Source organism: Gracilinanus agilis, chromosome 4, assembly GCF_016433145.1.
Source record: "Gracilinanus agilis isolate LMUSP501 chromosome 4, AgileGrace, whole genome shotgun sequence".
NCBI lineage: Eukaryota > Metazoa > Chordata > Mammalia > Didelphimorphia > Didelphidae > Gracilinanus > Gracilinanus agilis.
The window spans coordinates 240,027,930-240,050,215 of record NC_058133.1 but is presented as its reverse complement, the minus strand read 5'-3'; the positions used below and the strand labels follow the sequence as shown (position 1 = coordinate 240,050,215).

Here is a 22,286-nt window from a genome sequence, read left to right as displayed (position 1 = left end):
AATAAGTAACAAATCAAGAATAAGGGACTGCCCTTTGGGCAGTCCAAATCAATGTAGAAACTGCCATTTGTCCATTTGAATTAGAGGTGGACCACAGGAAGTGATGAAAGACATGATCTCTTTAAGTAAGTGAGTGAACTTCCTGTGGGGGCAGTTGCTGTCTGGAACTGGAGGAAGAAGCATCTCCTGAGACCACAGACAGCTTACACTCTATATTGTCACGTGGGTAAGTTAGGCTGGCTTCCTTGGCCTAGCTGGGCCAATTCTAAACTCTACCTATCTGGCTGTTGGGCCTTGTGGCTTACAGCTTCATTTGATTAGACTTCTAACCTCCCTTTTCTCTTTATCCCTACCTTGCCTACCTGATTGTAAATAAACTCCTCAACCCGATGCTGACTTGGGTCTGATTTAATTACAGAATCAACCTGAATTGTTGATTCCTGGTGGCCACATATTTTTTAATATATAGATATAATAACTAAATTTTAATTCTTACACCTCACTAGAAAAAGGGATGTATGGCAAATGAGGCAATTTGTGAACAACTGCTCCAAAGTGGTCCAGGAATATCTTAAAACTAATTGACCAAACTGGCCTAATATGGACCTCGAGGAATTGTGCAGGGTCGGAGTATATGTATCTAATGGCCATGAACAAAAAAAAAAAGTGGAAACAAATGATTTGGTAGTAGAATTACAGAAAGAACTAAAATCCTTAATGGAAAGACTTGATAAACAAGAAAAAGGAGGTCAAGCAGTGGCCATTGCCCCTTTGCAAGAATCCACACATCAATCATTAATATGCCACCTCTATGCAAAAAGGGGTCGCATAATGATTAATTGTAAGAATTGGAAACAGGCAATTTGGAATAATAACTTCAGAAATAATAACTTTAGAAATAATTTCAGGAATAATAACACCTTTAGAAATCCTAACAATTATAAAAACTCTAAAAATTATAGCAATAATACTTCACATTCAAATCCAAATCAGACAAACAATGATTCACAGCAACAACAACAATATATCCAAAGTGGAGCTCATCCACACTATTCTCTGAGTGAGAATGCCCCTCAGCCTCAGGGAGCCCACGGTAGTACCCAAATATCTTCATGAAGGTGTGAGTTAGGGCACTGGAATCAGAGGGTACAGCCTTTGATTTCCCAGACCCTGAAGCCTCAATGTCAGAAATTTAAAAAGAAATTTCCCTTCCAAAAAAACATTGCAACTATATACAAGTTTCTTAATACCTGTCATTGAAAAGACTCTCTTAGAAAGTTAAGAACTGGATAATTTGGATCATTATTAAAGTTAACCAGAAAAGCATTACAATAAATATAGTCTCTATTTTTAAAACAGATACTACATTGATGAAAATCTTTTGAAGGAAAAAATATTGTGACACCATATTTAAACTGTATTGGTTAATTTATAATATTGCTCCCATGTAAAAAGAGCACCTTCTATAGGTGATGAGTAAATATATCCTATTGAAATGATTAGTAATTGTACTGATCCTATTGTATTGGAGTAATTGTTTGCTTTGAGATTTAATTCTGTTTTTTGAGTACATATATATGATACTCTGCATTTATAGCTATTGCATTTTTTGCTATTTGATGTATATTCTGTCCCACTGTTTTTATTTATAACATTCTATATTTGACAGTGAACTTTTGTAAAAGTCCTTAAACTAGTTGGAATGAAATTTGTATTATAAATTTTGAGAAATTGATAACTTATTTTTTAATGTCTTACTCATTGCCTATTGTTTTGTAAAATTTACTTTGAGAAAATAATTTGCACTCACTGTGGATTATGGTAAGTTAAAGAGGAAATGATCTTATTTTTTGGTAAGTAGGCTCTATATTTTACCCCTATGATTGTGAAATATATACATTTTTTATATTTTTTACTTTTGTTTTTTCTTCCTACATGTGTGATACAGGATTTGATTTTCTCTCTCGTTTTTCATATTTGAAGCATATGTCATCAGTATTGAAAAGATTTTTTTAAACTGTTTTGATTTTTGTAATAGAATAAATTAAGATGTCCATTTGCCTACCTTATAAATCTTTACCCAAAAAGCTTTGGACAATGGCAACCTGCCACTAGTTATTTAAATATTATGAGACTTTTGCTCAATGAATATGTCTAAATGAAGGAAAAACTGACCACAAAGGAGCACAGAAATTGACCTGCAAAGTGCCAAATGAGCACAAAAGCATAAGAGACCAAACCAATCCTACAGGGATTGATGAAATTCTGTGGAAATAGTGCAAGAGCTTGATCATGTGTGAGACTCAAGGTTGTGGCTATTTAATGTGTTAAATGCAGGACTTCCTTTTGCCACGTGTTCTACATAACATCAATTGTTCTGGCTCCATTATCCCAAAAAGCAAAGAAAAGGGTCAAAATCAGTGAATGCTATTTCCCATTTATTTTGAGATCTAGTCTCTTTTTTCTATTTTCTTTCATGTGGCAACTTAATGTAGTTCAGACTGCTAAATTGGGTTATTGAGTGATTGTCATTGCAGACTTATTGGACATGGATCACTACAAGAATCTGTTGTGATTTGTGAATTTTTTTCTCTTCTTCCTAGAATTTTTTCACATTTTTGATATTCTATATTTCATTCACACGGTTTTTTTTTATGATTCTTTGATGTTTTTGATAATTGATTCATATGCCTTATGTATCCCTATGTGATGCATAATATATCCCTGTATATGTATTATTATCTTCCTCAGGGGGGGACTATGTTACTGTTGTGAATTTTGATTCGAATTTGAGCCTGTGAAGATGGGATTAACTCTCCCCTATTTATTCTTTAGATTTTAGCCACCAGGAATGTATACACCCCCACTTAATCCTTAAGTGGGAGATGGAGGTGTTTGACCCACGTGTGCTAGTGAGTGACGAATCAAAAACAACTAACTGCCCCCTGGGCAGTCCAAAGCAAAGTTAAAGCTGCCATTGGTCCATGTAAAAGTGGAAGGTAGACACAGCAAGTGACACAAAGAACTGCCTTTAAATATGATGGTACTTCCTATGAGTAATGGGTTTTTTCCCTTTGAATTAGGCCTTGGAGGCGTTCAAGTTAGAGACCTCAGACTGCTTCCCTTTGAACTGCCATGTATGTGAGTGAAAAGGTTGATTCCTTTTCCTTGGCTTTTCTGGAGGCACTAGCCTCCAAAGAGACCCCTCATCTTGGAGGAGGCCACGTGGCTAGAAGCCTTGTTTAATTAACCTCTGTGTCCTCTCTTGCTAGGCCTCGGAAGCCCTGCCTGGTTTGGACAAGGCTTGAGTAATTCTTTGTTTCTCTCTCTCCCTATGTTTCTCTCTTTCTGTCTCTGTCTCTCTCTCATTTTCCTTATTTTCACTCTTTCTATTAGTAAATAAACTATCATAAAAGTTATTCTGACTTGAGTAATTCATTTGGAATTAAGTAATTAATTCCTGGTGACAAAATTCTTAAATATTCAGTCCAACCATAATTTTACTCTTTACAAGCCTAATTTGGGACAGGAGACTACCTCCCAGAATGTACAATCTTATGCCAAAGGGGACTGTCCAAATTGGCTTTTTGTCAATGCACCTAACATTGGTTTTTGTTCTTTTTCTTTCTTTTATTTTTCTCTTATCCCCATATTATTTTAGTTCCCCTTTAGAAGCTGTAATATTGTATGTACCTCTAGTTAAAATTATAAGTTAGTTATGTTTCCATGATACACTGGGGAGACTCTTCTCCCAAAAGATCACAGGGGAGAATGTGTAAGTGGAAATTTGATGCACCTGATCTGCATCCTCTTAAGTTACATGCTTCCTTTACCTTGTTAAGTTTGAGAGATAAATTTGGCTGAAACCCAATTAGCAGGGCTCTTTTGGGGTTTTTTTGCTTGGGTAAAGTGTGGCAGGTTTGGGTCTCTGCTCACTTGGCTGATTAAATCCTATAAATTAAACTACATGGAGTATTTATTAAATTTTACTCTCAGGGATACTGGCTTCCAGGTTAAAATGGAGGCAGAGTAAAAAGAAGCTACTTAACCTCTCCCAACACACACACATAGGACTCCTCAAGAGGACGTAAAAACAAATCTAGACAAATGAAGGCCCAGCATTGAAGGTACATGGGATTGGGGCATTCCCATGCTATAAGGGGGTGAAATAGCTCTCACTAAAATGCGAGCTGAGCAACCCTCTCTCCCAAAACCACCTACAAGGCCAAAGCCAACTCACAAGAGACAGAGCAAGTTTGGGGCATTTATTAAGTTCTTGGCAGCTACATGGTATCACCAGGCCCTACTCCTAAGAGCAGCAAGACTTAAGATCCCAAGAGGCCAAAGAACCAGACTTTGAATGCAGACCTTGAGTGCAGGTGTGGATGCGGACCCTGAGCTCAGGTGTGGAACTTGGGTAGGGACCCAGTGCAGATGGGTGAATGACTGTGGAAGCAGCACCCTGAGACTGCTAAAGGAGCTTCAGGAAGAGGAGCAAGCAAGGAGACCACCTGGAGGCTTGTTCCTGAGAACAACTAGACTTGAGACCTCAGGAGCCTAAAGAACACCTAAAGAACCCTGGGTGTGAAGATAAAGTTGAGAGGGCACAAGGAGCTGTGACTCAGACGAAACCTGCTCCACAGCTCCATAGGCAGAGAACCTGACTGCCTCACGCAGAATTTTGACTGAGAAAGAAATAATAATAATGGCAAGACAGTCACAAGAACCCCAAAAGAGAAAAAGCAAGAAGAAATCTTTAAAACTCAACAATTTTTACACAGAAAAAATCCAGACAACAGAGCAAACAGCAGAGGAGAACAAACAAGTAATCACCTTCCCCCCCAAAAAAGAAAATTGGTCACAAGCCCTTGAAGAGTTCAAATCTGAGATCATGAGAAAGATGGAAAAGATTTGGCAAGAGAAGTGGGAAATAGATCAAAAGGAAATTAACAGGTTAAAAGATAGAAACTCCCAATTGGAAACCAAAGTTAAACAGCTGGAAAACAGGATAGACCAGACAGAAAATCATTAGATTATGACAGGAAACCAGTCTCTAAAGACCACAATTAGGCAAGTAGAAGCCAATGATCAAAGCAAGAAAAAATAGAGCAAAGTAAAAAGACTGATAAAGAAGAAGGAAACATGAAATATCTCACTGAAAAATTGACGGATCAAGAAAACAGGTCTAGAAGAGACAATGAGAGAATCATTGGTCTTCCTGAAAAAGCAGAAATTAATAGAAATTTGGACCCCTTACTAAAAGAAATTATTCAGCAAAACTGCCCTGAAGTTCTACTACAAGAGGACAATATAGACATTGAAAGGATCCATAGATCACCCTCTACACTAAACCCTCAAAATACAACCCCCAGGAATATAATAGCCAAATTAAAGAGCTTCCAAGTAAAAGAAAAAAATCTTACAAGAAGCCAGAAAGAGACAATTCAGTTATCAAGGAGCACCTATCAGGATCACACAGGATCTGGCAGCCTCCACACTACAAGAACTCAAAGCTTGGATTATGATATTCAGAAAGGCAGGAGAACTGGGTCTACAACCAAGTATTACCTACCCATCAAAACTGACTATATACTTCCAGGGGAAAGTATGGGCATTCAACAAGATAGAAGATTCCCAAGTATTTGCACAGAAAAGACAAGGACTAAATGGAAAGTTCTATATCCAACCAAAAAAAAAAAGCCCAAAAAACAAGAGAAACATAAAAAGGTAAATAAGAAACAGAGGGAAAGAAAGAAAACTCTTTTAAAAAAAAATTGCCTCTTTAAGGGCCTTAATAAGGTTGAATTATTTGTATTCCTATATGGAGAAATGTTATGAGTAATTTTCAAAAACTGTATTCACTATTATAGTAATTAGAAGAATTATTCATAGGGAGAGGTTGGAGCACTAAATGGTCAAAGATGAGATGGGGCAGGGAAAAAAGAGTGGGGGTGAATAGTAGATGGCACCAAGAGAAATTTGAATAAGAAAAATAGAATATTCTATACCACACAAAGAGAGCATGGGAAGGGGAAGGGATGAATACTATTATAAGAAGGAGAGGAAGAGAGCATTAATAGGTAATATTTAAACCTTACACTCAGCGGAATTAACCGAGAGGGAAGAGTAGCTATATCCATTGGGATATAGAATTCTATCTAACCCTACTGAGAAAGTCAGAAGTGATAAACCAAGGAGAGCAGGAGAGTGGGGAGGTCAAAAAAGGGAAGAGAGAAGAGGGGGGAGGGAATTCATTAGGCCTTAAAAATAAAAATAGGGGAATAATAAGGGAGGGGATGGAAAGGGAAGTAAATCAAGGGAGGGAACAAGGGGGACTGGACTAAAACAAACCACTGGTTTAAAAGGAAATAGTGTAAGAAGTAGGTATAGAACAAGGAGAGGATACCAATACACAACTGATAATTATAACTCTGAATGTGAATGGGATGATCTCCCCCATAAAAAGAAAGTAAATAGCAGATGGGATGAGAAACCAAAATCCTACCATACGTTGCCTACAAAAAACACATATGAGGTGGGTAGACATACACAGGTTTAAGGTAAAGGGCGGTAGCAAAATCTTTTGGGCTTCAACTGAGAAAAAGAAGGCAGGAGTGGCAATTATGATTTCTGACAAAGCCAAAGTAAAAATAGCTATGATTTAAAAAAAGACAGGGAAAGTCATTATATCCTGATTAAAGGCAGTACAGACTATGAGGAAATAACATTGCTCAATATGTATGCACCAAATGGCAGAGCATCCAAATTCATAAAGCAGAAACTGGCAGAGCTCAAGAAGGAAATAGATAGTAAAACCATACTAGTGGAAGATCTAAATATTCCTCTTTCAGATCTGGATAAATCAAACCGAAAAATAAATAAGAAAGAGGTAAGAGAGGTGAATGAAGTCCTAGAAAAATTAGATTTAATTGATATGTGGAGAAAAATAAATAGGGACAAAAAGGAATACACCTTCTTTTCAGCTGCACACGGTACATTCACAAAGATTGACCATGTTATAGGGCATAGAATCATTGCAAACAAATGCAAAAGAGCAGAAATAATAAATGTAAGCTTCTCAGATCATAATGCAATAAAAATAATAATTAGTAAGGGCACCTGGACAGGAAAATCAAAAACTAATTGGAAATTAAATAATGATTCTCCAAAACCAATTTGTCAAAGAAGAAATCATAGAAACAATCAAGAATTTCATTGAAGAGAATGACAATGATGAGACATCCTACCAAACTCTGTGGGATGCAGCCAAGGCAGTACTCAGGGGGAAATTTATATCCTTGAGTGCATATATTAACAAATTAAGGAGGGAAGAGATTAATGAATTGGGCATGCAGCTCAAAAAATTAGAAAGCAAGCAAATTAAAAATCCCCAGATGAAAACTAAATTAGAAATACTCAAAATCAAGGGAGAAATTAATAAAATTGAAAGTAAGAGAACTATTGAATTAATAAATAAGACTAGAAGCTGGTATTTTCTAAAAAAACAGATAAAATAGACAAAGTACTGGTCAATCTAATAAACAAAAGGAAAGAAGAAAACCAAACTGACAGTATCAAAGATGAAAAGGGAGACCTCACCTCTAATGAAGGGGAAATTAAGGCAATCATTAAAAACTATTTTGCCCAATTATATGGCAATAAATATAACAATTTAGGAGATATGGATGAATATTTACAAAAATATAAACTGCCTAGATTAACAGCAGAAGAAATAGAAATCCTAAATAATCCCATATCAGAAAAAGAAATTGAACAGGGCATCAAAGAATTCCCTAAGAAAAAATCGCCAGGGCCTCATGGATTCACAAGTGAATTCTATCAGATATTCAAAGAGCAACTAATCCCAATACTATACAAATTATTTGATATGATAAGCAAAGGAGTCCTACCAAATTCCTTTTATGACACAAATATGGTACTGATTCCAAAGCCAGGGAGATCAAAAACAGAGAAAGAAAACTACAGACCAATCTCCCTAGTGAACATAGATGCAAAAATCTTAAATAGAATACTAGCAAAGAGACTCCAGCAAGTAATTAAGAAGATCATCCACCATGATCAGGTGGGATTTATACCAGGAATGCAAGGTTGGTTCAACATTAGGAAATCCATCTACATAATGTAATTGACCATATCAACAGTCTAACAAACGAAAATCACATGATTATCTCAATAGATGCTGAAAAAGCCTTCAAGAAAATACAGCATCCATTCCTATTGAAAACACTGAAAAGTATAGGAATAGAAGGACCTTTCCTTAAAATAATAACCAGTATATACCTAAAACCATCAACAAACATCATATGCAATGGGGATAGATTGGAGGCCTTCCCAATAAGATCAGGAGTAAAACAGGGATGCCCATTATCACCTCTATTATTCAACATAGTACTATAAACACTAGCAGTAGCAATAAGAGAAGAAAAAGAAATTGAAGGTATTAAAATAGGCAAGTAGGAGACTAAGCTATCACTCTTTGCAGATGATATGATGGTCTACTTAAATCCTAGAGAATTAACTAAAAAGCTAATAGGAATAATCAACAACTTTAGCAAAGTTTCAGGATATAAAATAAATGCTCCTAAATCATCAGCATTTCTATATATTTCCAACATATCACAGCATCAAGATGTATAATACCATTTAAAATAACCCTAGACAATATAAAATATTTAGCAATCTATCTATCAAAACAAGCATGGGAATTATACTAACACAACTACAAAACACTTTCTAAATAATTAAAGCTAGATCTAAACAATTGGAAAAATATTTATTGCTCATGGGTAGGACAGGCTAATATTAATAAAAATGACCATTCTACTCAAAATAATTTACCTATTGAGTAGCATATCTATCAAACTACCAAACAACTTTTTTACTGAATTAGAAAAAGCTATAACAAAGTTCATTTAGAAGAACAAAAGATCAAGAATATGAAGGGAAATAATGAAAAAAAATCGTGAAGCAAAGTTGCCTAGGAGTACCAGATATTAAACTATACTATAAAGTAGTGGTCATCAAAATGACATATCAGAAGAGAGGATCAATGGAATAGATTTGGGGTAAATGATGTCAGCAAGACAGTGTATGATAAACCCAAAGAGCCCAACTTTTGGGACATGAATCCACTATTTGACAAAAACTGCTGGGAAATTTGGAAAACAATATGGGAGAGATTAGGTCTAGATCAACATCTCACACCCTACACCAAGATAAATTCAGAATGGGTGAATGACTTGAATATAAAGAAAGAAACTATAAGAAACTTATGTGAGTATACCTGTCAGATTTATGGGAAAGGGAAAATTTTAAAACCAAGCAAGAGTTAGAAAAACTTATAAAATGTAAAAGAAATAATTTTGATTATATTAAATTAAACAATTTTTGTACCAACAAAACAATGCAACCAAAATCAGAAGGAAAACAACAAACTGGAAAGAAATCTTTATAACAAAAAACTCTGACAGGGGTCTAATTACTCAAATATACAAGGAGTTAAATCAATTGTACAAAAAATCAAGCCATTCCCCAATTGATAAATGGGCAAGGGACATGAATAGGTAATTTTCAGATAAAGAAATCAAAAGTATCAATAAGTACATGAGAAAGTGCTCTAAATCTCTAATAATTAGAGAAATGCAAACCAAAACATCTTAGAGGTGCCACCTCACACCTAGAAGATTGGCTATAATGATAGCAGGGGAGAGTAAGGAATGTGGCAAAATTGGGACATCAATGCATTCCTTGTGGAGTTGTGAACTTTGCCCAAAGAGCTCTAAAAGACTGCCTGCCCTTTGATCCAGCTTTAGCATTGCTGAGTTTTTATCCCAAAGAGATAATAGATAAAAAGACTTGTACAAAAATATTTATAGCTGCGCTTTTTGCAGTGGCAAAAACCTGGAAAGTGAGGTTACACCCTTCAATTGATGAATGGCTGAACAAATTGTGGTATATGCTGTTGATGGAATACTATTGTGCTCAAAGGAATAATAAACTGGAGGAATTCCATGTGGACTGGAAAGACCTCCAAGAATTGATGCAGAGTGAAAGGAGCAGAGCCAAAAGAACATTATTCACAGAGACTGATACACTGTCGTAAAATCGAATGTAATGGACTTCTGTACTGGCAGTAATACAATGACCCAGGACAATTCTGAGGGATTTATTGAAAGGAACACTACCCACATTCAGAGGAAGAACTGCAGGAGTGAAAAAGGAGAAGTAAAACAACTGCTTGAACTGCGTGGGTTGATGTGGACATGGTTGGGGATGGAGACACTAAATTACCACACCAATGCACTTATCAATAACATGATCAGTCTTGACTGATCAGCTATCTTAAAAGCAGTGTAAATGCATGTTGGATATGGGAGGAGGGTTAAAGGTGTGGAGGGGGGTAAAGGGGAAAGTAAAAACTGCAATCATGTAACCATGGAAAATTTTTCTAAAAAAATAAAATATTTAAATCTGAAAAATAAAATAAAATAAACTGGAAACTAGTAAAATTTTTTTTTACTCTTACCCCAGTGGAATTGCTTGTCAGCTCTGAGAAGGGGATAGGAAGAAGGGTGGGAAAAATCATGAATTATGTAACCATTAAAAATATTCTAAATAGGGCAGCTGGGTAGCTCAGTGGAGTGAGAGTCAGGCCTAGAGACAGGAGGTCCTAGGTTCAAACCCGGCCTCAGCCACTTCCCAGCTATGTGACCCTGGGCAAGTCACTTGACCAATCTTCCACCTATGAGACAATACACCAAAGTACAAGGGTTTAAAAAAATATTCTAAATAAATAAATTAATTTTTAAAAATAAATACAATTGTACATTCACTTTTTAAGAATTATTAGAGCCAAGAAAGCAATGTTATGATAGAAGGGGAGAGAGAAAAAGTCTCAGAGGTGAGATTCTCTTCTAGATCTCCCCTCCTGCCGAATATGCACTGCTGAGACTTCGAGGAGGTGTCAACCCAAAACTGGGTGACCTGGATTATTGTGCTGCCCCACGGGAGTTGGGGATGAGGCTTCTCTATAAAATGAGGTATTGAGCTCCCCAATCTGATTCTGAACGAGGGCGGAGTTCATGCAAGCCTCCCCTGAGATCAGCCAACTTCACAGTGAGTGGTCTGGTTTCAAGATGGAGGCACCCAGACCAAGCTGTGATTCCCCTCCCCCTCGTCTCTCAGGCACTCTGGAACGCTATCTGACTAGAGTATGGCTTTTATTAATATCATTATAGGGACTGGGGAAATGGATGAAGGCGGAAGGATTTTGGGGTGCCCTCTTCTCTATTTCTATTGGGTTCATCACTTGGGTGGGAACCTTTAGGGTTCCTTCTCCCAAGAGTCTCCCCTTGCCACTTCTCCTTAAGTTTCTATTTCTATTTCCTATTTCTATCCTATTCTATAATTGCAAAATCAAATCTGAAAGGGTCTCTCAGCAAGGTTGGGTAATGGGGGGAGGAGCCTAAGAGATGGCTCCCAAAATGGAGTCCAGACACTTAGCTGACCCAATGATTGAAGTCTTGATGAGTGAGAAGTGATGGGATGCCTTTGATCAGGGAATCGGGGTATCAGTGTACAAAGAAAGATCCTCAGGAAGCCCTCAAGACTTCCAAAAGTCCCACTTAATTAATGCATCACTATTTCCTATTCTTATCTTATGTTCCCCCTCCCTCCAAAATAATAAATCCTTATCTTGTCTTATCCTTACAACTTTACTCTCTTAGTCACTGAAAATCAATAAAAGAGTATGATCCAAGTTTGTGGATATTACATACTTTGAATATTTTTCCCCTCTTACTGAATAAATATCATGACTATTCTTGCTTTTGCCTTCTTGTTTAGTAAATGTTTTATGTTTCAAGACCAATAGTATTATTGTGAATGAATTCATGTAAATGGGAAGTATATAGGCAAACTATAATGTGAGTAGTAAGAAAGAATCTCCACTCACACCAGGTTACTCTAAGAATAATTAGTAGCCACATGGTCACCTTTCTGAGGATACCATCTTGAGCTGTGATAACATGTAGGTCAGACATATATATGGCATTTGCACCCTATTTAAAAGTTAGTAGAAAGAACAAAATCAGAAGTGAAAATACTCTGGGTTTGGGCAACTCTGCTGTTGGAATGATGAAAAGGGAAAAGACCATTAACACACATGTATATCTTATAAGAATAATTAGCATTGCATGAAGGAAACAAGGACTATGGCTTTGGGTTGGAAGTGGTATCTGAACAATATCCCATAACCACTTTAATCCGGAAACCCAGAGAAGGAAATGTTTCTGAATAAGGGTTTGGAAATACTCACCATTGGGAAGCCAATTGCAAATATGCAGTGTTCCCATCTTCATCTCTTGATTTGCTTATGGATCAATTGCAGAGGTCCCAAAGCCCCCTGCATCTCAGTTTAAGGGGCAGAGAGCCTTGGGATCATATTAAGGAAGGACCACTCTTCTTATCCTAGAAAATGCATGTAGTAATCATGAGGACCAACATGGTGTGTCAATCATGATCCAGACTCCTTGTCTGAGCCAGGGTAGAACATTAACAGAGTACCTGAGATAGTTGACAGATCGTAAATAGAGGGGATATTTCAGCTTCCAAGAGGCTTAATCCATACCTTTCCCTGTTTTTTGAATTACCTTGTTCTGACTACATCCAGGCAAGGTGGCAAATATTTGTCAAACAGGATAGTCAGGTTTGCTCGTTCAGATTGTATATCTCTCCTGTCAATCCAGCTACTCACTGGTGGATTCCAACCCAGGTCTGTAGGGTTGATGTATAGTATTCCTGGTAGAAATACCAAGAAAGAGAGAAGTCCAAAATTTTATAGAACTTATTTTTTCACACAAGAGAATTTTATCTAAGATTTGAAGGAGACCAGACTATTCAATACAAAGGTATAGTTTGAGGTTTACCAAGGGCCTGATGCTAAGAAAATCTTTGAATATCTCTCACATTTAGATGGAGAACAAACAAATCATTTCTCTCCATACTACTGTCAGGAAAAGGAGACTTAAGAAATTTCATATTTGGAGATAGAAGAGGCAAGGACCTAAAGTCTGAATATCTTTATTAATATTTTCTACTAGGATTATAATGCCACCTCATATCCCATGATAGGCTTTTTAGGATCTAGCTACAAATTACCTTATAGATACCTGCTCCCCAGCCCTATAGGTTAAATGACTACTCCTTGGGGCAATTTCATTCCTTAACCACAGATTGATTTCTGAATATGATGTGCTAGACATATATTTGTTCAAGAATATACTCTGCTTGTTTCATATCTGAATACTGACATTTTATGACCAAGGGAAAAGACGATACAATTTTCCTTCATTATTACTCTGTAGTACTTTTTTTAGCCTGAAAAATAAACTGAATTCAAATTTGGGCAGAAGAATAGGCAAGATCAGGGTTGCCTTGGCTTTGTTACTAATTAGTCTCTTTACTAAACCCTGAGGAATGAGCAAAAAAAATTGTAAAAATGGGAGAAATATTTTCCCAACTTAGTAGTTCCATTTATTGGAGATTTACCTGCCCTGGAGACTGTGGCAGGTGTAGCTGTGTGCAAGTGGTTGATTTCAAACAGGAGCCTCATAGTTGGAGTGAGAGGGATTCTTTCATTGCTTGCCAGAGTCAGAACCTGGAAACAAAAGCATGAAGTTCAAAGGGCACAAAGAAGTCTATCTATCCTAGAGTTTGCTCTTGAAGGAATAGACATTTCAAATACTTTCATAGGGACTCATTAAAACATGCTGTTAAGTTGAAAGTTTGATCCTTTCTGAATCTAGTTAAGTTAATAGTACAAATCAGTACTTGAGATTTTCATTCAAGATTCAGTTGTGGCGAATGATATTTTAATTAACATTTTTTAATTTAATGATAAATTTCCACATAAGTTTTCCAAAGTTAAATGATTTATACTGTCTCCCTCCTGCCTCCCAGATCTGACAAGCAATTCAATTTGGGTTATACAAATGATATTTTAAAGATTATATTTATAAATTATTTAACAAAGGAAGAGAATGAGAAATGTTACCAAATAGTTATAGAAATTTCAAATCTACTTGTTTCCTGTGAACTTCTCTATTTATCTACTACCCAATACTACTTATTCTCATGGCTTCTCCTATTTCTCTTCCTGTGAATAACTAGACATTTAGGAAAAACTTGTTTCAGTTCCCATCATCCCTATTCTCCCTAAACCTATGATCAATATCCACTTTAACACTGCCCATCCCTTTTATTATATCCTATGGAATTCCTGCTCCAGAGTCAACAACCTTGCCATCATCTTGAATTTTTCCCTCTCACATTCAGTGGTTCCCAAACTTTTTTGGCCTACTGCCCCCTTTCTAGAAAAAATATTACTTAGCCCCCTGGAAATTAAATTTTTAAAAATTTTAATAGCAATTAATAGGAAAGATAAATGCACCTGTGGCCATAACCACCCTGCTGGATCTATGCAGCACCCACCAGGGGGCAGTAGTGCCCACTTTGGGAATCACTGCTTACATCATTTAGCCCTCAGTGATACCTGGCTCCCCTCTCACGGCACTACAACTCCTGTTTTCCATTACTGGAGGGGGAGTTGGAGACAGCAAGGTGGTACAGTAAACAGAGGACTGGACTCAAAGCCAGAAAAATCTAATTTCAAATCTGGTCTCACACACTTCCTAGCTATGTGATTCTTGGCAAGTCACTTAACCTTTGCCTCAGGTTCCTCATCTATAAAATGAGGATAATAATAACACAAATCCTAGGGTTGTTGTGAGTATAAAATGAGATGAAACACGTAAAGCAGTTTGCAAATCTTAAGGCAGAAGAACCAGCAACAATAATAGCACTATAAATAATGCCTCTTGTTTCATGCTTACTCTTTATATCCTTTGTTCAGCAACCTATCCTCCTTTGAAATTAACGCAATCAAAATTTTGTACTCAATCAAAATTATGGTAGCCAGTGTATACCAACTCCTCTCCCTGTCTCCACTCACCTCCACCAATTCACTCTTTTTTTTTTTTTTTTTTTTTTTTTTTAGGATTTCAATACCTGGCTAACAGTGTCCCCAGTCATTATCTACACAGATGTCTCCACCAGCGTTCTATTCTTTCAAGTTCTCAGTAAGTCCCTTGACCTATTTCTTCATTTTACCTAGTCATATATAGATTTCAATATTACCTGTAAATGCTTCAGTTCTTTAATTAAATACTTAGATATTCCCTTATCTGACCATAACTTTTCATCATTTCATCTCTTTCCCTATGCCCAACCCCCTTAAATTTTTTTTATTGATTAATTAAGAAAATTTTTCCATGCTTACATGATTTGTGTTCTTTCCCTCCCCTCCTCCCACCCCCTATCCCATAGCTAATGTGCAATTCCACTGGGTTTTACATGTGTCATTGATCAAGACCCATTTCCATATTATTGATATTTGCACTATGGTGATCATTTAGTCTACATCCCAAATCATATCCCCATCGACCCGTGTGATCAAGCAGTTCTAATCCTCTTTTAAATCTATTATTTTTCTTCATTGAAACCTCCAATCTCTATACCTGAGTATTTTCTCAGTCCATCACTCCCACTCATTTCATTTTCAGTGAGTCATTTAAACTTTCACTTTTTCTTGGCTCTAAGATCCTTTGCTTTCTTGTTCAAACACTGCTTATTTTCAGCTCTGGATCACTCCTATCATCCTCCTTTTCCCCTTCTACTCATATATACTGTCAAATACAGGTGGAGAAAATCTATAAAGTATAAATTCAGGTTATTCAATTTCAAAGGGCCTTCACTGCAGGGTGTCCTTTCCCTCTTTCCTAATCAATTCCATATTTCACTTCCACAGAAGCTGTTCTAAACTTCTTCCTTTTCTCTCTCTCATAGCTGAGGCCTGCCCCTTACTTCATTGAGAAAACTGAGATCATTCAATTTAAGTTCTGTCTTCTTCAGTTTTTTTTTTATTTTGCTAATTAATTTATTTTGAGAAATATCAAATTTTTCTCGTCCCTACTATCTTGTTCAGAAAAAAGAAAAAAGCCCTTTACCAGCTGGGCAAGTCACTTACTTCACCCTCAGTTTGCCTCAGTTTCCTCATCTTTAAAATGAGCCAGAGAAGGAAATGGCAAACCACTATAGTATCTTTGCAAAGACAATCCCCCCAAACGGGGTCATAAAGTGTTGGATAAGAATGAAATGACTGAACACCAAACTAATGTGCATAGTTGAGGAAAACTGTCCTGTTATCCAAATATATATATATATATCATTCTGTAATATTGTATCTGTCACCAGCATTTATTAAGCTCTTACGATGAGTCAATGGGATAAATGCTTTACAGATATTATTTCATTTGAACTTCACCATAATACTGGGAGGTAGTTGCTATTATTATCTTCTTACAGATAAGGAAACTGAAACTGAGAAAATTTAAGTGAGTTTGCCAATAGTCACATTCATAGGCAAAACAAACTCTAAACTCAGGGAGCATAAATCGTGTTTTAAAGGAAGGTTCTGTCTGGGTAAAACAATGAGAAGGACTAGGGAATAGAAGCTGAATGTAACAAGAATAGCAGTAGTGTTTAAGGCTGAGGTCTTCCTTATTCCAGGCCAAGCACTCTATACCCTGTACTATATAGATGCTATTATTTCATTTTATTTATTTTTGAAATAAAGTTTTGTATTTGAGCTCATATAGTTCTTTTTGCGTCCTGGTAGGCAGATCCCCAAGAATTTTATATATTCAGTAAAACTTTTTAAAAAATTCATTTTTTATGTGAACTAATAATTATAACTTCGATTGTAAATAGGATGGATTCATACATAAAATGGAAATAGACATCAGAATAGATCAAAAACCAAAACCCAATAATATGTTGCTTACAAAAAATTTATTTAAAAATGAGAATTTTAAATTCTCATTAATTATTAATCTTAATGAAATCATACTACCCCTTTCTAACATCAGACATACATAATACAATGACTTTCTATATATTACATAGGTACTGGTGGATAAGCTCCTTGGCTTCCAGTGAAATTTGTGACACAGGGATGGGGTCATTGGAAAAATTAAAAGCTTTTTTAGGTTTAGAAAAATACTCTGAGATATCTTATTCTCCATAGAGAGAAACCTGTCAATCCTTAAAAACATATTCATTAATTCAACCAATCTGATTAAACCAATCTGATTAAAGAAGAAATATAACACACAGTTCCACCAACAGTGTATTAGTGTCTCCATTTTTCCACATCCTTTCCAACAGCTGTCATTTTATCTGTCTTTTTATCACTTTAGCCAATGTGTAATAGGTTTGAGCTGATATCTGAGTTTTTTAATTTGTATTTTTTCTAATCATCCCACAGATTTTGTTATTTTGTCTCATTATTTTCATTTTCTTTAATAAAACAATTTATTATTTCTATGACTTGTTCTTTAATTCACTCATTCTTCAAGATTAAATTATTTAGACTTTAATCTTTATTCTGTCCTTCCACTGTCCCTTATTAATATAATTTCTACTGCATTATGATCTGAAAAAGGTGCATTTAATATTTCTACTTTTTTGCATTTAATATAAAGTCTTCATGTATTAATACATGGTTAATTTTTGTAAAACTACCACTTACTACTGAGAAAAAGTATATTCTTTTCTATTCCAATTTAATTCTCTTCAGATATCTATCGTATTTAGTTATCTAAGATTTTATTTATCTCCTTGACTTCTTTATTATTATTTTTTGGTTAGATTTATGCACTTCTGAAAGGAGAAGGTTAAAGTTTCCCACTATTAGAGTTTTATTATCTATTTTCACCTGTAATTCATTTAGCTTTTCCTTTAAAATCTTCAGATGTTATAACATTTTGTTATAAACGTAGGTTTAGTATTGATAATAGTATTGATAATTATCTATGGTATCTTTTGACATAATGCAATTTCCATGTTTATCCCTTTAAATTAGATCTATTTTATCTTTAACTTTGTCTGAAATCATTATTGCTACCCTGCCTTTTCTTTCTTTCTTTTTTTTTTTGGTTAACTGAAGTTGAAAGTATTTTACTTAAACCTTTTTTTTTTCCTCCCTCTATATGTGTTTCTCATTTTTAAATGTGTTTTTTGTAAGCAACATATTATTGGCTTTTGGTTTTTTATCTATTCTGATGTCTGTTTCCATTTTATGTATGAATCCATCCTATTTACAATCAAAGTTATAATTATTAATTCACATTTTCCTCACTTTTTTTTCCTTCTTTGCCTTCTTTTTATCTTATTCCTCCTCAGAAGTCTAATTTTCTTGTAACCACTACTACTCTAATAAGCACCCTTTCTAAAAGTCCCTTCCTTATTTTCTTCCCCCATGCACTTAGTTATAAATCAGCCCATTCTTTCTGAGTTCCCTACCTTGTCTCCTCCCCTTATCCTCTTAGTTCTTAATCTATCCACCCTTCTGAGAGTCCCTCCATTATCCTCTTGTCATGCTCTCTTATTTCTTAATACAAATGTTCTCTATTATTCCCTCCCCTTACTCTCCTATTTTCTAAGATTAATGTCTTCTAATATTTCCTCCATTATCTTTTTTTTTAAGCCTTACCTTCCGCCTTAGAATCAATACTAAGTATTGGTTCCAAGGCAGAAGAATGGGTACAGACTAGGCATTAAGTAACTTGCCCAGGGTCACACAGCTAGGAAGTGTTTGAGGCCAGATTTGAACCTAGGACTCCTATCTCTAGGCCTGGCTCTCAATCCACCCAGCTACCTCCCCCCTTAATCTTTTTTAACCAATATATCTTTCTAAGAGACTATATCTTTTCTCTCACCCTCATATTTCTTTGTAAGCTAAGACAATATTTATCCTTCTACTTGTATGCATTACACCCTCATTTGCCGAAATTTGAAAGTGGAAAGGAAGGAAAGTTTTTTATTAGTTGAAACAATTAAATTCAATGAAAAATAAAAATATCAATTTTACTTGGACACTTAGGGATGACTTAGAGATTTTTCTTTGTTCCTAAATTATACCTTGTTATCATCCATGACAGTGTTCAAAGATTCAATCCACATTGGATCAATATCACCATCTAATAAAATCCACTTGGGCCCATCATGTATTATATTGGCAAGTTCACGCAAGATTGATGAGAAAAGTCCTAAAAGAAACCAATCATCTATTGATCAACCAAGCAACATTTACTAATTATCACGCACTGGGCAAAACACTGGAGAAACAAAGATAAATGAAATAGTTTCTTTCCTCATTGAGTTTATATTCTATTCAAGGAGGCAACATGCATATCTTGAGGCATAACCTCTCTCTCTCTTTCTCTCTCTCTCTCTCTCTCTCTCTCTCTCTCTCTCTCTCTCTCTCTCTCTCTCTCTCTCCACACATACACACACACACACACACACACACACACACACACACACACACACACACACACGTAACATTTTAAAGATAGGAACATTAGAAGCTAAGGGAATAAGTATTTCACGTACTTCAGCTGAGTTTTGAAAGAAACTTCTTAGAGGCAGAAATGAGAAGAAATGGATTCTAGGTATGAGGCCCAGCCAGTACAAAGAAACTACAGGAAATAAGAGTGTTGTGGGTAAGGATCAGGAAGAGGCCAGTTTGGCTGGACTATTATTAGATGCAGGAAAGGAAAGTTAGGCTAGGACCAAGTTAAGAAGGGTAAATTTCTTAGCTTCTAATTCCTTCATCCTAAATGGTGTGTTTGTATATGTGTGTGTGTGTGTGTGTGTGTGTGTGTATACACTTTTCCAAATGATTACAATGGTTTTCTTTGTCTTCTGTTGGAGAATTGAGATAAACATGAATGAAGTTCCAGGGAGTCTCTCTGATATACTATTTATGTTTCAGTACTTCTCAGTATAAAGTGCCCTTGCATATATGTGTATGTGTAAATATATATAAAGTTACATTTTGGGGGGAGAGGCAGTGTGGGCACATGCCCCATATACTCTCCCTTTTTACACAATGTTGATATTTTACCCTGGATTTGCCACACAAAAGGAGCAAGATGCCACTTTTTGTGTCTCTGTTCTATTTTTTTTTAACTGGGTAAGTGATTTCATAGGTATGGGAGCTCCCAGTAAGGGAGACCCTCTATCAATGAAGAACTGAAACTTTTTTTCATCTTATAATCTTAGAAGTTATCTAAAAGGACTAAAAGTTTACATGATTTGCCTAGGGTCCCATAGCCAGTATATGCCAGGAACAGGACCTGAAGAGAAGTCTTCCTGACTCTGAAATCATAAAACCCCTTTCTAACATCAGACATACATAATATAATGACTTTCTATATATTACATAGGTACTGGTGGATAAGCTCCTTGGCTTCCAGTGAAATTGGGGTCATTGGAAAAATTAAAAGCTTTTTTAGGTTTAGAAAAATACTCTGAGATATATCATTCTCCATAGAGAGAAACTTGTCAATCCTTAAAAACATGTTCATTAATTCAACCAAATCTGATTAAAGAAAAGCAAGAGATTAGCTAGATGGTGCAGTGAATAGTGTGCTATCCTAAGTTCAAAGCCTGCCTTGGAAACTTATTAGCTGTGGGACCCTGGGTAGGTCACTTACCCACTGTCAATCTCAGTTTCCTCATCTATACATTGGGGAAAATAGTACCTATAACCTCACAGGGTAGTTGTGATGACTAAATGAGAAAACATATGATAGTGCTTTTCAAACTTAAAATTGCTATATAAATGCTAACCAGTAGAAGTGATTGACAGTTGCTGAGAAAGTTAAACACAAAAGTTAAGAGATTAATATACTTTCATGATAAACACACTTCATTTTCCCCCCAGGAAAATCAAACTCAGGGAAAAACTATCTTCAAATGACTAACGATGGTATTCTCTGTCCTCAGCAGTAGAACTGAGATAAATATGAATAAATCTCTAGGTAGTATCTCTTAGACTTTTTGTAAGTTTTCAACATCTCTCAGTATAAAGCACTGTGGGAATATATTTTACAGCTATTTTGAGGTTTTCTAGTTGTTAATAGACTTCTGGTCCATGGGAGAAGACAGACTTTACAATTCAGAAGTGTCAAACTCATGGCCTCAAAAATTCCAAGTGCTGTTGAAGCAGATTAAAATATGTTTAACAAGATAAATAAAAATATAATATAGCATTTGAGGTTATTCTGAAGTTTTATATCAACACATTATGGCTTGCAGATATTCTTTTTTATTTGACTTTGACATTATAGGACTACAACACTTTTCAATACATTACCTTTTCTAGCATTTAACAGTATGTTTACCTCCCACTCCTATCCACCAAAGAGTCTCAGTGATATGGAATGACTAAAGTAATAGGGCAACTAGAGAGGGAACATATTATACTAAGCTTAAAGGAACAAATATAACTTTTTGAATGTTCTCTCCCTAGTCATAATGCCTTCACTCCCCTCAAGAGGCTTTTTTTTCACTCCTTCATGTCTGTCTTCTACTTTTCTTCCCAGTAATCCATTCCAATATTCCTAACTCTGATGAATGTAAAGGAACTTAATATAGTCTTTGAGTGGTTGAATCACAAGATCATACTGTTTAGAATTAGAATATTGCTTTCTCTTTAGGATCAGGTATTTCTTACCATCTTTCCATTCTCTTGTGGCTGGTTTGATGATGCCAAATAGTTCATCATTAGTGACAGCTTTGGGGTTAAGATCAGTACAGACTGGTCGTCTTTTCATGTTCTGGTATGTCTTTTGTAAAGATCTCAGTACCTGGGATTTCCCTGTACCGGCATTCCCCACCACAAACACAGAGTGCCGCACAGCCAAAAGCTCTTCTAGTTGTACCACCTGAAAGAAAATATATCTTAGGCAATCCATTTATCAATTAAGAAATCAATCAATCAACAAGCATTTATTGATCATGGTATATGAACCAAACACCATGCCAGGTTCTAGAGATATAAATATAAAAGAGAGATAATTTTCCCATCAAAGATTCTAGAGGGAAGGGTAGAGGGAAGAGAATATATATGTATATGCACACACACACACACACACACACACATATGCAAAGAGGCATTAACAACTTAGGGAATCAGGAGATACCTTTAGAAAGACATGACACTTGAGCTGAATCTTGAAGGAAGTCATGCTTTTAAGAGATGGAAAGTGAAGAAGAAGAAGCACAGGGAATCCAGTGCAATCATGGAAGCAAGAGGTGGAATATTAGATATGATAAATATGATGTATATCAGTTTGACT

At 35.8% G+C, this 22,286-nt stretch overlaps 1 protein-coding gene across 1 annotated transcript in view; it reads right to left on the bottom strand.

The window, feature by feature from the left end:
- Nucleotides 1-22,286, bottom strand: part of DNAH9 (dynein axonemal heavy chain 9) — an 858,849-nt gene that overhangs the window by 481,710 nt on the left and 354,853 nt on the right. The window contains exons 31-34 of the mRNA XM_044675179.1: nt 21,658-21,872; nt 19,060-19,210; nt 13,570-13,678; nt 12,672-12,819 (exon numbers count right to left, since the gene is read on the bottom strand). Of these exons, the coding sequence (XP_044531114.1) occupies nt 12,672-12,819; nt 13,570-13,678; nt 19,060-19,210; nt 21,658-21,872 (623 nt within the window). The remainder of the gene's footprint in view (nt 1-12,671; nt 12,820-13,569; nt 13,679-19,059; nt 19,211-21,657; nt 21,873-22,286) is intronic.